The sequence below is a fragment of the Ipomoea triloba genome, chromosome 12 (assembly GCF_003576645.1).
Source record: "Ipomoea triloba cultivar NCNSP0323 chromosome 12, ASM357664v1".
In the NCBI taxonomy this organism is placed as follows: Eukaryota; Viridiplantae; Streptophyta; class Magnoliopsida; order Solanales; family Convolvulaceae; genus Ipomoea; species Ipomoea triloba.
The window spans coordinates 27,249,619-27,263,224 of record NC_044927.1 but is presented as its reverse complement, the minus strand read 5'-3'; the positions used below and the strand labels follow the sequence as shown (position 1 = coordinate 27,263,224).

At 37.8% G+C, this 13,606-nt stretch overlaps 2 protein-coding genes across 2 annotated transcripts; both read left to right on the top strand.

The window, feature by feature from the left end:
* The first annotated feature begins 2,822 nt into the window (after nucleotides 1-2,822).
* LOC116000227 (inorganic phosphate transporter 1-11-like) lies at nucleotides 2,823-5,038 on the top strand. Its single transcript, XM_031240259.1, has 2 exons — nucleotides 2,823-3,872; nucleotides 4,299-5,038. Exons 1-2 carry the CDS (start codon nucleotides 2,853-2,855, stop codon nucleotides 4,878-4,880), a joined length of 1,602 nt encoding a protein of 533 aa, XP_031096119.1. The 5' UTR covers nucleotides 2,823-2,852; the 3' UTR covers nucleotides 4,881-5,038.
* A 1,253-nt stretch (nucleotides 5,039-6,291) lies between these two features.
* LOC115998403 (plastid division protein PDV1-like) lies at nucleotides 6,292-8,015 on the top strand. Its single transcript, XM_031237978.1, has 2 exons — nucleotides 6,292-6,710; nucleotides 7,164-8,015. The coding sequence occupies exons 1-2, from the start codon at nucleotides 6,333-6,335 to the stop codon at nucleotides 7,677-7,679; spliced, it is 894 nt and encodes a 297-aa protein (XP_031093838.1). The 5' UTR covers nucleotides 6,292-6,332; the 3' UTR covers nucleotides 7,680-8,015.
* Nucleotides 8,016-13,606: the final 5,591 nt, after the last annotated feature.

The following is a 13,606-nucleotide window of genomic DNA, read 5'->3' as shown; positions in this document are numbered from 1 at the left end:
ATTACCCAAAAAGTAATACGTAGTAATAATTAGAAACCGGTTCTTAAAGGAATTTTATCTCTTGATATATCAAATAAGTAAATGGATTAATATGAATTCCTAATATAAAGATAAGTTATTTGGAATAATTTAAATATTGTGTGATTTGAATCCCTTGATGAGTAAATGATTTAAATCATAGCCATTTATGAGTGATTTGAATAATTAAGATTTGGATTGAATTTATAAGTTGAATTATAAATGAGTTTATCTATATTTATATAGTAAATTAGGCCAGGTAATAATTTAGAGTTACCTTATGTTGTGAGATAGAGAATAAGAGATGATTATGTATTGATGGGATAAATACAAGGTGATCGAGACATCTGTTAACCTGTGGTGGTCATAAATATAATATCAAATCAATCCATATTACAAGTGCTAGTATGTGTAGTAATGCGAAGTAGAAGATGACTCGAATAAAAATATAAATCCTATTTATACTTAATGCAATGGTTTGTGCCATAATGACTTGTGGCAAGTTACTTTGACTTGAAATACAATGGTTGGCGGGCTTAGGGCAATCACAATAATAGTTTTTTGTGTGATTTTTTAGGAGGCAATTCCCATGGGGATGAGAGAGATAAGAGAAATTGTGTCAAGAACCAATAAAAACATTGATTTTTGAAGGAATTGTGGGCCTAACCAGAAAACAGAGAGTCCTTGGTGCACGTGAGGCACACCAAGAACGCCCACTCGGGTGCGTTATTGCTTTGCATCATCATCATCATCATCTTCTTCTTCTTCTTATTCTTTCCCTTCTCTCTCATATGTTATCTCTCCTAGTCATCCCTACAAAAACTCATCAAAATACATGCACCTATTGGGGATGCTCTTAGGTGGCGACCAAGTGTCAACTCACATCAATTAGCAATGTGCCAAACTTGTCATGAAGCTACAACGGGCTAGGCGAGTAATAATGTAGGTATAGTTTGACTTAGTACAATTTGAACAACTCAGCACAAATCAGTTACTATATAAACCGTTTGCTTAACTTTCATGTTGCTAATGAACTTGTGGCTTGACAAGTGGCCGACATATAGTGGCTCTCTCAATTGAGAGAGATCACGAGATTGAGCTTCAATAGAAACAACCAAACTTATTCAAGTTATTCAAAATTTGACTAATTATAATTGTTTATCAAACATCTTTAATTACTTATAATTTAGTTAAAGTACACATGTATATAAATATTATGCTACTGTTATAAACAATAGAAAGTACTCCGTATATTGTAAGAAGAGAAGCAACCACTATGTTCATTTAAGTAAACATCACGTCACTCCTGTATAATAGTTTACAATTCACATATGAAAATAAGTGTGACGGTCTCAATCAATATAGTGTTGGCAAAAATTACAATATTTAATAATACAAAAAATGGGGTGCCTTTGATGGCAGCTCATGCCAAGATATAAATAGATGATTCCAATGCTGTCGTTGTGTGTGTGTATATACACTTTTTAATAGAGGAACAATATTATAATGTCCCTCATATCAAAAGATGTAATAAAACTTGTAATTATTTAAATGTCTTTCTCGTTCATTAACAAATTTATATTATATTACATTTTTTAGCTGCGGGGGGTTATGGTCCTTAGCGTAGAGCATCTTTGGCGGCCATTACTACCTATGAGGAGCTCAAGTAAGTTTTTTAACGAGGTTTTCTCCTCGCCCCTTGACCCTAGCCGGCAAAGAATCAAAAGGAGGTAAATCAGCTTAGGTTACCTATAGCTGACCGGCTCAAACCCAAGGGTTTGAGGATCAAACCTCTAACCTCTCGGTTGTAGGTAGAGCACTCTTACCACCTGGGTTGTCCTTACGGACGGAGCTCAAGTAAGTTGGTTCTCTAATATGCTAGTCGGAGTTCAAAACGAGACAGGTGACAAGATATACACGAGATTAGACGATCAACTCTAATATTACCTAAGGGGAAATTCAACCCGAGCTCTTATTTGGCAATGATCGAGTAATTACAAGGTTCAAAAGTTGATTTTCTGTAGGAGTTGCCTTTGGATGGACTTCTCGGGTTGAACCCATAAACTACAAGCAACCTAAAACCTAGGGCCACAAGAAGTTGTTCACACATGCATTCATAGCTGAACAATTTAAGCTAGAATCATAAGGTGAATTTCATTTAAAACACACCTCCAAACAACCTAAACTTGGTTATAAAGCTGACTTCATTTAAAATGCCCTGACCAGCTATGGGTAACCGAACACAGTTATGAACAACCTAAATTAGGATCACAAAACTTGCTTCACCCAAAATGCACCTCCCAACAATATAATTTAAACTAGGATTACAGTACAACCTTTCTAGTAAATTAAAGCTTTCTTCCCAAAATGTTAAATCGTCCACTCTAAGGGCTCCTTGCCACGGGCCGACAAAGCATCTGGTATGATATAAATCATGTTAACTCAGCTGAACATAAATGTTAGACTTTTACTTACTGTGTATAAATAGTCCATTGTTTTGAGAGGTTGCTCTTAGGCTGTCGCTGGGAAATTAAAGCTTAACAGTGTTGTTGGTTGATTAGGATAAAATCGATTAATCTTACAAGAATATGCTCCAACGCAAGCAAATGACGAGAATATTCACCATAAATACATAAGTTTTCCATCAATTTCTTGTTGTAACTTGTAACCTCGGAGCCTAGTGATAAACGCCATCAGATTCATACAACCTTAGCTTGTCATAGAGAAAATCAACTCCTCCGATGCATATATATATATATAACACCACCATATTATCACTACCTCATCGGCGATATATACATACAGGAGCACAAACTTCGTTACAGCTAACAACAATGTCGTCATCCAACAATCTTGCAGTGCTAAATGCACTCGATTCCGCCCGGACACAATGGTACCACGTCACCGCCATCGTGATCGCCGGAATGGGCTTCTTCACCGACGCCTACGATCTCTTCTGCATCTCCACCGTCTCGAAGCTTCTAGGCCGGATATATTTCTACAGGGGCAGCGGCCCGGGGAAACTGACTCATTTCGCGAACAATATTGTCATCGGAGTGGCTCTCGTCGGCACACTTTCCGGCCAGTTAGTCTTCGGCTGGCTGGGCGATAAGCTCGGCCGGAAAAAAGTCTACGGAATCACACTTATCCTCATGGTTATCTGCGCCATTTTTTCCGGCCTTTCATTAGGCTCCAGCCCCACCGCTGTGATCGGCACGCTCTGTTTTTTCCGATTCTGGCTCGGATTCGGGATCGGCGGCGACTATCCACTCTCCGCCACGATTATGTCGGAATACGCCAACAAAAAGACGCGTGGAGCGTTTATCGCGGCGGTTTTCGCGATGCAGGGCGTCGGAATCATCTTCGCCGGCCTTGTCTCCATGATAATTTCCAGGATTTTCCTCCATTTTTACGGCGGCCCGCCGCCGAAAATCGACGGCGTGTTTGCGACGGAGCCGGAGGCGGATTACGTGTGGAGAATCGTGCTGATGATGGGGGCGCTGCCGGCGGTGCTGACGTATTACTGGCGGATGAAGATGCCGGAGACGGGGCGGTACACGGCGATTATACAGGGGAATGCTAAGCAGGCGGCTATAGATATGGGGAAAGTTATGGACATTGAAATCCAAGCGGATAATGATAAGTTGTCGCAGTTTAAGGCGGCTAATAGCTATAAACTATTTTCCGATGAGTTTTGGCAGCGCCACGGGCTTCACTTGGTCGGAACTATGAGCACGTGGTTCTTACTGGATATTGCTTTCTACAGCCAAAATCTCACCCAAAAAGATATCTTTCCGGTGATGCACCTAACGGAACCGGCCAAAGAAGTCAGCGCGTTGAAGGAAATGTTCCAGGTAAGACTATTAACGAACTGAACATACACGAGCCAATGTTGTTCAGGTTCTTTATTAAGATTTTTGAAAATTTTGTTAGTAGTTAAAAAGGAGCATAAAAACTAACATTTAATTACAGTTCTTAGCAGAACGGTGGTGTATTTTTAAAAAAATTGGTGGTGACAATTTCGTAAATTAAAGGGTATGAGCCACTATTCCAGCTTAGAAACAGTAGCCAATACCTTTCTTCTTCTTCTTTTTTTTTTTAATATTAAAAAAATTACTAATCAGCTAGCGTTCCTAGGAACGGTAAGAAAAATGAACTTTTAACAAACGAGTCTATAATAGTTCAGCTTGAACTGAGCTTTAAAAATTATTTATTTATATTTGTTTACCTTAATAAAGGTAACTCTGAAAAACTCTGTTCGCTAACAACCCTAATTACAGGTTTCACGGGCCATGTTCGTGATTGCCCTATTTGGGACGTTCCCGGGCTACTGGTTCACCGTCTTCTTCATCGAGAAAATCGGGAGGTGGAACATCCAGGTCGTCGGATTCTTCATGATGTCGTTGTTCATGGCGATCATCGGAGTCAAGTACGATTACCTGAAGGAGTCGGAGAATAGATGGACGTTCGCGACGCTTTACGGGCTGACGTTTTTCTTCGCGAATTTCGGCCCGAACAGCACGACGTTTGTTCTCCCGGCGGAGCTCTTCCCGACGAGGGTGAGGTCCACGTGCCACGCGCTCAGCGCCGCCGCGGGGAAGGCGGGGGCGATGGTGAGCGCGTTCGGGGTGCAGTACTACACGCAGGACGGCGACTCGACGAAGATAAAAAAAGCTATGCTTTTGTTGGCTTTTACTAACATGCTGGGATTCGGTTGCAGTTTCTTGCTGACGGAGACGAAGGGGAGGTCGCTGGAGGAAATTTCCGGCGAGGATGGCGGCGGAGCGACGGAGACGCCGGCGACGGATAGAACAACGCCGCCGCCGCCGCCGCCAGGTCACAGGGAAGGAGATTGGGAGTGATTTTGGTAGATTAGAAAGTGTATCGGTTTGAACGTAATAAGCGGGTGCACTTGATGTGTTGTATGTATGTATGTGTGTGTCAGCATCCTTATGAATAATATGTGGAGTTGTAATGAACATCTACATTTTGAAGGAGAATTTTTCTTTTATTCCCTTTATATTATTTTCATGGGATTTGTTCTTTTATAATGTAAAATTCATTGTCTAAAAGTAGTTGGTTAAAATGGGTTAACTTCGTGGGGTGAATCCATTCCGTCTTGTCCTACATCGTAATTCTAAATTGTTGAGGGTGTGCATTGAATAAATCAGGTATTATTTATTTAATTGACAAATAATCACAAGTAAATATACTAACATAATTTGTCCATAATTGATTTCTTCAAAATTTCAAACCAATAAGGCTAACAAGTCATTCTCGTTACAAGTTTAACTTGTAACATTATAATTGTCAAGTCAACAATACAACCAACTTGATTGGTATTGGTATTAACCCAATGGGGTAGCTCAAGTGGCAAGTGATCTCTCTTTGTGGGGAGGAATTTCGGGAGAACTCCCGTGCCTCCCGGAGCGAACATGGGTTAAACGGATGGAGAGAAAGACCATGTAAATTTACCAAAAAAAAAAACCTTGATTGGTATTGGATGGTGTACTAGGACCTTGGTAGTGGCCCTGTAGTGGTCTACCAATTGGACTTGGCAAGTGCTCCGTGAAGACCCAAGTATGTAAGAGGTCCAATTCAAGTTATGAAGAAACAATTACACTTGCAATCAAAATATATTTACCTTTCCTAAATCACATCTTTATCCCATTAATATTTTACTCTACCACAAATATACAATTACCAATTTACCATACGAATACCTAATTACCATGTACACTACCTACTTTTCTAATATAAAAGGCTTCTTCATCAATCATCTACCTATCCACCTACTCAATCAACCCCTCTTCTTCCCAAAATTCCATAAAAGTGCCCAACTCGAGAGCTCGCTGTACAAAAGATGACCATGTACAAGGTTACTATAAATAATTGGGCTAGCCTAGATAATGCAAGACAAGTAGAATATTGAATTATATGCGGTTTGTTCAATCGATTCACTAAGATCTTGCTCAAGTTACATTGCTGCAGTGTGAGAGTTTGAATCTCACACAAAATTTAGAGAATAATTAAGAAATCTTGATTGATCAGAAGTGATGAAGATTTATTGTGCACAGAGTGAAAATATACACGTAAGGGCTAGAAACTTAAGGACTATCCAGACGTCAAGCCAAAAAAAAAAACTAGTGTATAAAATAATACTCCGTAGTAATAATAATAATAATAATAATAATAATAATAATAATAAATAAATAAAACGAATAAATAAAATACTGGGTAACGGGAGTACCTAACCCTAGAAAACACAGAAACAGTTGTATCCCGGAGGATTGTTTGTCCTCGTCTTTTCCTCCATGAAATGGGAAATGGAGGTGGAAGAGAAAGAGATCGAAGTTGTGCTCGAGAAAATTTGGGATTTGCACGATAAGTTTAGCGACGCAATTCACTCCATCTCCCGAGCTCACTTCCTCAGCTCCGTCAAGTCTCGCGCCAAAACCGACGATTTCCACTTTCCCCTCCGGTCAACGAAGAAGCCGGAGGCGGCGGATTCCGATCAGAGCGCGCACAATAACGAATTTAGGAACGACGGAAACAAGGCTTCCGGTTTCGTCTTTGTGAAGGAGTTCCGAGTTGGCGATGAGGATGACTCGGCTGCGGTTCGTGAAGCTAAGAGCCTAAGCGCCATCCGAACCGCCCTCGAAAACCTCGAAGACCAGCTCGAATTCCTCCATGTAAGCTCTCCAACTTCTTTTTAATTTCTGAATTCCAGTTTTATGTTTTGTAAATATGAATTTGTTAACATTTCCCCCAAAGATATGTGAAATTATTAGCTATATATACCCTATTTGATTCTGAATCGACTAACCTGATGTGATTTATCTGCTTTTTAAAGTTATTTAAGTATAGTGGTGTTATAGTTGTGCATTGAAGGAAGGTAGAAAGATAGAGATGTTGTTTTAAAAGTTTTCAATTAATCCAGACAATGACTAGACTTAGCCCTTAGGCCTCTTGAATTGCTGATGTTATAGCCATTTATTTTCACTCACTGATTCAGCTTCTTAGGTGCTGGAATATATTATGTGTCAAAATCGATAAGTTAATGCAGATGTAGGAGGTCTTTTTCGTTTATTCGGTAATCTAATTCTGTTTGCCTGCAAAATATATTGAGGTGTTTTGCTTTGCAGACCATGCAAACGCAGCAACGGGCTGAGAGAGATGTTGTGCTTGCTCGCATAGAACAAAGCCGCATCCTCCTTGCGTTGAGATTAGCAGAGCATCAGGGTAAAAGGTATAAATGTATAGAAGAAGCTCAAGCACTGGTTTGTGATGTTAAGGATGCCAGCCATTTCGTTTCACCTGAAAGCCTTTCTGGTAATGCACACTGTGAGGATTTTGTTGCACGGGATGGGAAGAGATCAAATGTGTTTCTTAATGTTCTCTTTTCTAGTTTCAATTTCGTCAAGCAGTCCCTTAGACTAGATCATGTGGGTGGGGTGCTTGGAAACGCTGCCCTGGTTGCAATTAGTATGCTAGCGTTAATGCATCTGCAACAAGCAGGTTGCAAAGAAAAATTCGTTTTGGCCCTTCCACAAAGACAAGAAGATGTTATCTACAACAGAAATATGACCAAAGTCTCTCAACCCACAGGTTCATCATCTAGTCGTTTGTCAGAGTTGAACGTGTTGTCAGCTAGGGGCTAGACTGAAAGTAATATTATAAAATCTTTTCTCTTCTTGGGTTGACTGTTTGAGTTGCTTCAAATGTTGTTAATTGAATAGAGAGAGGCTCCATATGTGATGACAAAAACCGAAATAGGTTAAGCCTAGGAAAATTTTCATTATCTTGAGTATCCAAATGATACATTGATTGTTATTCTCTTTGGTAATACAATGTCAGTCCGGTCCTTTCCACTAAACAGCAAGTTTCATTGTATATAATATAACTATAAACTTCCATTCATTTGTATCTGTGCGAAATGTGCAACTCTATGTATGCAGGTAACAGTTGATTTATTGAAAGTTATGTTCTTGCGCGTATCTTGTGAAACACTGTTAGATTCTAAGCCTTTATCGCTTTTGTTCGATTGCAATTTGCTAATGTTGTACCTGTAAATCACAAGTAGACATCTACAGATTGTATTTGAAATTGAGCTTGTGGAAACTCTTGATTTACTCTATAGTGTTCTGCAGTGTGTTTGATCATGAAAGTGTTTCCAGCTGTTTACTTGCCCTGTGTCTTGTGTTACATAAGTTGATCTCTGGGCTCAGTTTAGTCCAAGCCCAAATGTTACATTGTGTCAAATTATTTTGTGGACCTGGGTTCAAAATACAAAATTTATATACTGGATGTTCACAATTTGAATTATGAATATTCGGTAAGTAAATTGTGATGGGTCTATCTTTTCCCAGGTCCATGCTATAACTATTGTTACATTGTTGATTTGAATCATCAGGCCTAAACCTCTTCAATTTAGTCTTATTGAACTAGCCCGTCAGTTTCGAACTAGGATTAACATCACTATGTGAATGTAGTAGATACATAATTCTCAGGCAAGGTATGGAAAGTTTATTTAGCAACAAATATAGTAAACAATTGTTTTAATTATGGGCAACCTTAAACCAATCTAGGTTGTCCATGGCTAACTAGTTTAAACCAAAAAGGACGATGTTCTTGCTAGGAGTCGAACTTGTAATTACAAGATAAGCTTCACCTAAAACGTACTATCTTTGGGTAGTGATGGTTAGCTTTCCTGCTACTTTCGGATAGTGACAGTTAGTTTTCTCGTAAATCAAAAGGTGAACAGTGGCTGTGGCTAACCATAGATATGATTCATATGAATATATGATCAGTCTTTTCCCACTTACTCCTGTCATGGTAAATCTAGTTTGGTCATCAACTGGTAGGCGGCGCGGTCCAAAGATTCTACCAAATATATCTCAACAACGTTATTGTGTCATATGTCACATCAGATCTCAAACAACACAAAACCAAAATCGGCAATGACCATGCGAGGCGGCTAAAATCCGCAATCCCAGCAAAAAGAATGTCGGAAAGTTCGCTTTAAACGGTGCGCAAGTTTTGCATGGCGCGGCGGTCGATTGAGTGTGAAAGCGAACAATATGAGCCTTTAATATTTTTCGATGTTTATTACGACACTGATAATGAACCAGGAGAAGTTGTTCTTTGAATTGGCGTTATTGGGTTTACTGCTCAGCACACCATTCTTGAAAAACACCGCGATTTCATATGTTAAACACGACATGGAAAAGACATTTGGTTTTGTCCTTGTCCCCAATCTTTTTGGTTAGTTATCTTACTCTAATCAAGATTATATGTATCGTAATCTCCTGTGCTTTTGGGCGTAGGGATATCATTCCATTCAATTCTTCGGTCGACTTTTATTACTTTGGGAGGTAATCATCATCATTGTATTACTATGCAGTCGTCCCCATTTTGGCATGTCCATATGGGCACATGTTTCTATTTTGATCATTTCCAGTTGTCGGATCCAATGTTTGACAAAACCTTAGACCAATCGATTACAATGAGATCAAGTAACACTATATCAACTCCGATTCTTTAAAAGTTGCGAATGACATGACATATTTTGATTGATTCAAGAAAGTAGGTGGCACCGAGTGAGTTGAGTAAGTGGGTAAAACTGTAAAACATGTTTTTTTGTATAGAAGGTTACAAATTTAATTATTGCTAATATCTTCATTATTGAGCCTGTCACACCAGGTCTTCCTAATACGGCTGCATAATTTGTGAACTATTACATGAAATCGAGATTTATTCTGTACACATCATCAATTAAAATATGTTATAAAAATTTTAGTTGTAAAGCATATACTTATCATTTTCCATAGAATAAGTCAACAGGCGAACATGCATCGACGATGATTTTCAGCAGGTCATGAAACCCAAATTCCGGGGTGGGCAGGTGATAGTGGGCCCAAGTGGACCCACACACCTCTCCTGGGCCTTAAAAGTTAAAACCCACTATTAACTACTGATCTGACGAGGTTCGTTACCACGTGTCCCTTAATCATGTGTGTTTCCACATTTCATCATCACACTAAAATCTCCAAAACAAAAAGCAACATTACACACACCACTCTCCACGTTCCGACCAATTGATTTTGTCTGATCTCTCTCAGATCAACCGTACACAAAGCTGCACTCAACCGCAGCTTGCTAACCAAACCGTTAAATCACACTTTTAATCTCTTGTGTAAATTTAACCCTTTTAATTATTATTAAAATGATAAATTTGATGATTCAATGACTAAAATTGTCAGCTGATGGGACTATACCCCGATAGTTGTGTCATGGTCGATAACGGACCCTCAACCGGCAACAAGTCTGACTCGACCGGAATCGATCCCTTCCTCCTTTCGCTCCCGACCATCCTGTGCACCGAGCTACCCTCGTTGGCTTAAATGCGGATTCCCCAACTGACCTCGATTGAGTACCCAAACCCTTCTGATCAACACCGACCTGTCGCCCCAGTTTGACAGTGAGTTTCCTTCCTTTAGGGATATTAGGGCCCGTGTAGAGGCTCCTTTCGGTCCCGGTCGAGGCCTGAGCATGGACTCCACGTGACCTTCGGATAATGAATATAAAATTTTATTGTCATCAAACCAAAAAAAAAAAAAACTATGATCAACTATAATCTTAGTCTTGATGGACTAATTGTTCAATTAGGAGGTGGCAAGTTGCACAAGCAGTCAGGGGCAGAAGTGATAATTACAACAACTTGCAGTATGTATATATTAATACATATATAATATAATAAATGCAATGAGAGTTTGACCAACTAACCCATGAGGCCATGAATGAATTAACCATGGTTAGAAGATCTTTAAAATGTAGGGTGCAGTAATAAAATAGAGACCAACTACTATAATATATTGTTAGGTATACAATAATAATAATATTACACTCTCACCTGTGCTCCAACACCTACTCATAAATTATATTAACTCACGTGATAGAAGCAGAAGTTGTATGCAGTAATTACTCACCCTTTTAACTCTGCTACGCCCACCACCTAGCAAGCTTGCCTCACATAATATATATAATTATTTTTGAAAGTACAAAATATATATAATTTAAAATTTTAATTGTATTTTCTACACTTCCATTCATCATTACATTATCATTTTCACCCATCCTTCTGTCTGTCTACCCACTCTCTGCACCATAGCAAATACCCTTTTTTGTTGCACCGCAAAATATATATATATATTTTTTAAACCCCACAGGAGAGGCGAGAGGTAAACTGCACTAAAACGAACTTGTCTGACGTGCTTGATTGAGAGAGTGTTGGCAAAACAACAGATTTTTCGTTGCGTGAAGAGGGAAATTATTCGTAGTCATTATCTGAGGGCGGCACTCAGTAAATAATTATGTTCATGTATAATAACTTGTAAACCATACATGAGAAGTAACTGCACTAGAAAGATCGACTCGGAGCTCGGCGGGATTGAGAGGTGTTTGCAAACTGGAAATGGAACACTAGCTAAAGAGTTAGAGTAAACACAGTCATAAAAACGAATACCGAATATTTGTTTGGATGTAGTATATGTCATGTTGTTAGTTATTATTTGTAAGTATTTCTAGTTATATATTGTGTTTAATCAATTATATATATTGGGTGCAACTTAAAAGTAGATGAAAAATACTTTAAATTTGTATATGTTATTGTGGGGACATTATAACGTCTTCACAATATATATTTGATATAAATTTAAAGTCTCTTTCAAAACTTTTTAGTACACACTTGATGTAAAAGGTATCAATTGGTAATATACACAGTGTATATAATAACTGGCATCCATACCTACCAGGATTAAAGGTTTAATCGAATTGTTGGTGATATAATAACTGACTTTTATTGTTTCATTAATAAACATATATGCATCGTACTTCCCTAGTGGTTCTTGCAACAACAACAAAAAAACAAAAATAAAACAAGGAAAAATCTTGATACTTTGAGAAAAGTTAAGTAAAAGTTTACCTACCAAAATAACTATAGGTGTTAAAGTGTGGGGTCAAAGAATATTGCATTCAAGATGACCATGATTAATTGAAGATTTCGAGTTCAAACTCTGTAATGCAATTACCTTAAAACTCATAAAGGAATGATGTTTTGTCACGCTTTAAGGTCCTAATGTCCCACACATTTTTCTTGATGAATCAAACCAGATCGCCTAACAATGGAGATAAAAATAGAGTGTTTCTCAACGTACACTTTCTTAGTCGAGCTCATTGCACAAAGCCTTTCTAATGCAGTTTACCTTTCTCGTGAGAATTATGAGCTACTACATAAGTGCAGAATTTCTTCCGCGACCTAGAAAATGAGACTATTAGTATTAATATGTGTATTATATTCCACTTATGCACAAAATTTTTGTTTGTATTAAATCCCCACCTGCAAGTGGTTGCAACTAGGGACAATTTTGTCTCTGCGGCGACAGGGCTATGAACATGGTAGATTTGATAAATCTATAGTTGTCAGTTTAAGGTAGCTGTAATTTAACCAAATACACGGGGCCATTTTAATAACTTTAATTTAACTTTTTTAAAAACTGGGTAATTTAGCTTTCGTGCAATTTAAGCATAAAAAGACTAGAAATTAATAAAGGGGAATGAAATCAGATATAATATGCAGATTCTTTAAAAATCTTAGTAGTGTCGAAGTATAATAGTGGTCGTGCATATGTATGTATTTAGTACTGTTTTTGCATGTGTCAAACGTTGCGTGAGATGGAGGTTTGTGAGAGATGAATGTTGCAGAACATTCGTCGCCATGATTGAGTGTGGAAGAGCCTAATCCCACGCATGCATGGGGAGTCATATATATAACTATATCTATATATATAACTGCTAAGCTATATATATATCATCATTGTGTTGCTAGCTAGCTAGTTTTATATTTTATAATATAACCACTTGGCCTACACTTGTCAATATTTGGTATTAACCATTTTAAAATTTTTGATGTTTTGTATTTAGTAGTTCTTGAAAACATTAAGGTTTTCTTATTCACGAAAATTAAAAGTAATTGAAAATTTATAATTTTTTAATTAGAATTGAAGTTACCTTTGACCAGTTTAAAGATTTGAAATTTATTCGTTACTATTATCAATCACTTCTCCAAATTGGTTTGTAAGTACTCACGGCTAGTAAGCTAGAAAATTTTGATAACTTAAAAGTAATTGAAAGTTTGGATCAAATACCAACGGATCGGTGTTTAAAGACTTTTAAAGTTTAGATCAAATATCAAAAAAATTTTAAAATCTTTCAAAATTCTCCAAAGTCTAGATTGAATACACACCCTTAAGTTTGATAATGAAATAAAATTTTTTTAGATAATTATTTTACATGTTAATACTACCAACAATGATGTATTATATGTTAACCGCTTATTTTACAGCTCAACAATAATACCATACCCCATGGAACTATATAAGTATATATGAAAAATAATACCATGGTGTTGTACCAAGCTAAGATATCTTTGGCCTTTAATAAGGAAACTTGGTCTCTTTTGAGGAAATTGAGATCATCATGAAAGCCTTGGAGCTCAAGAAAGCTAAGTATCAACAATGGAAAGTCTACA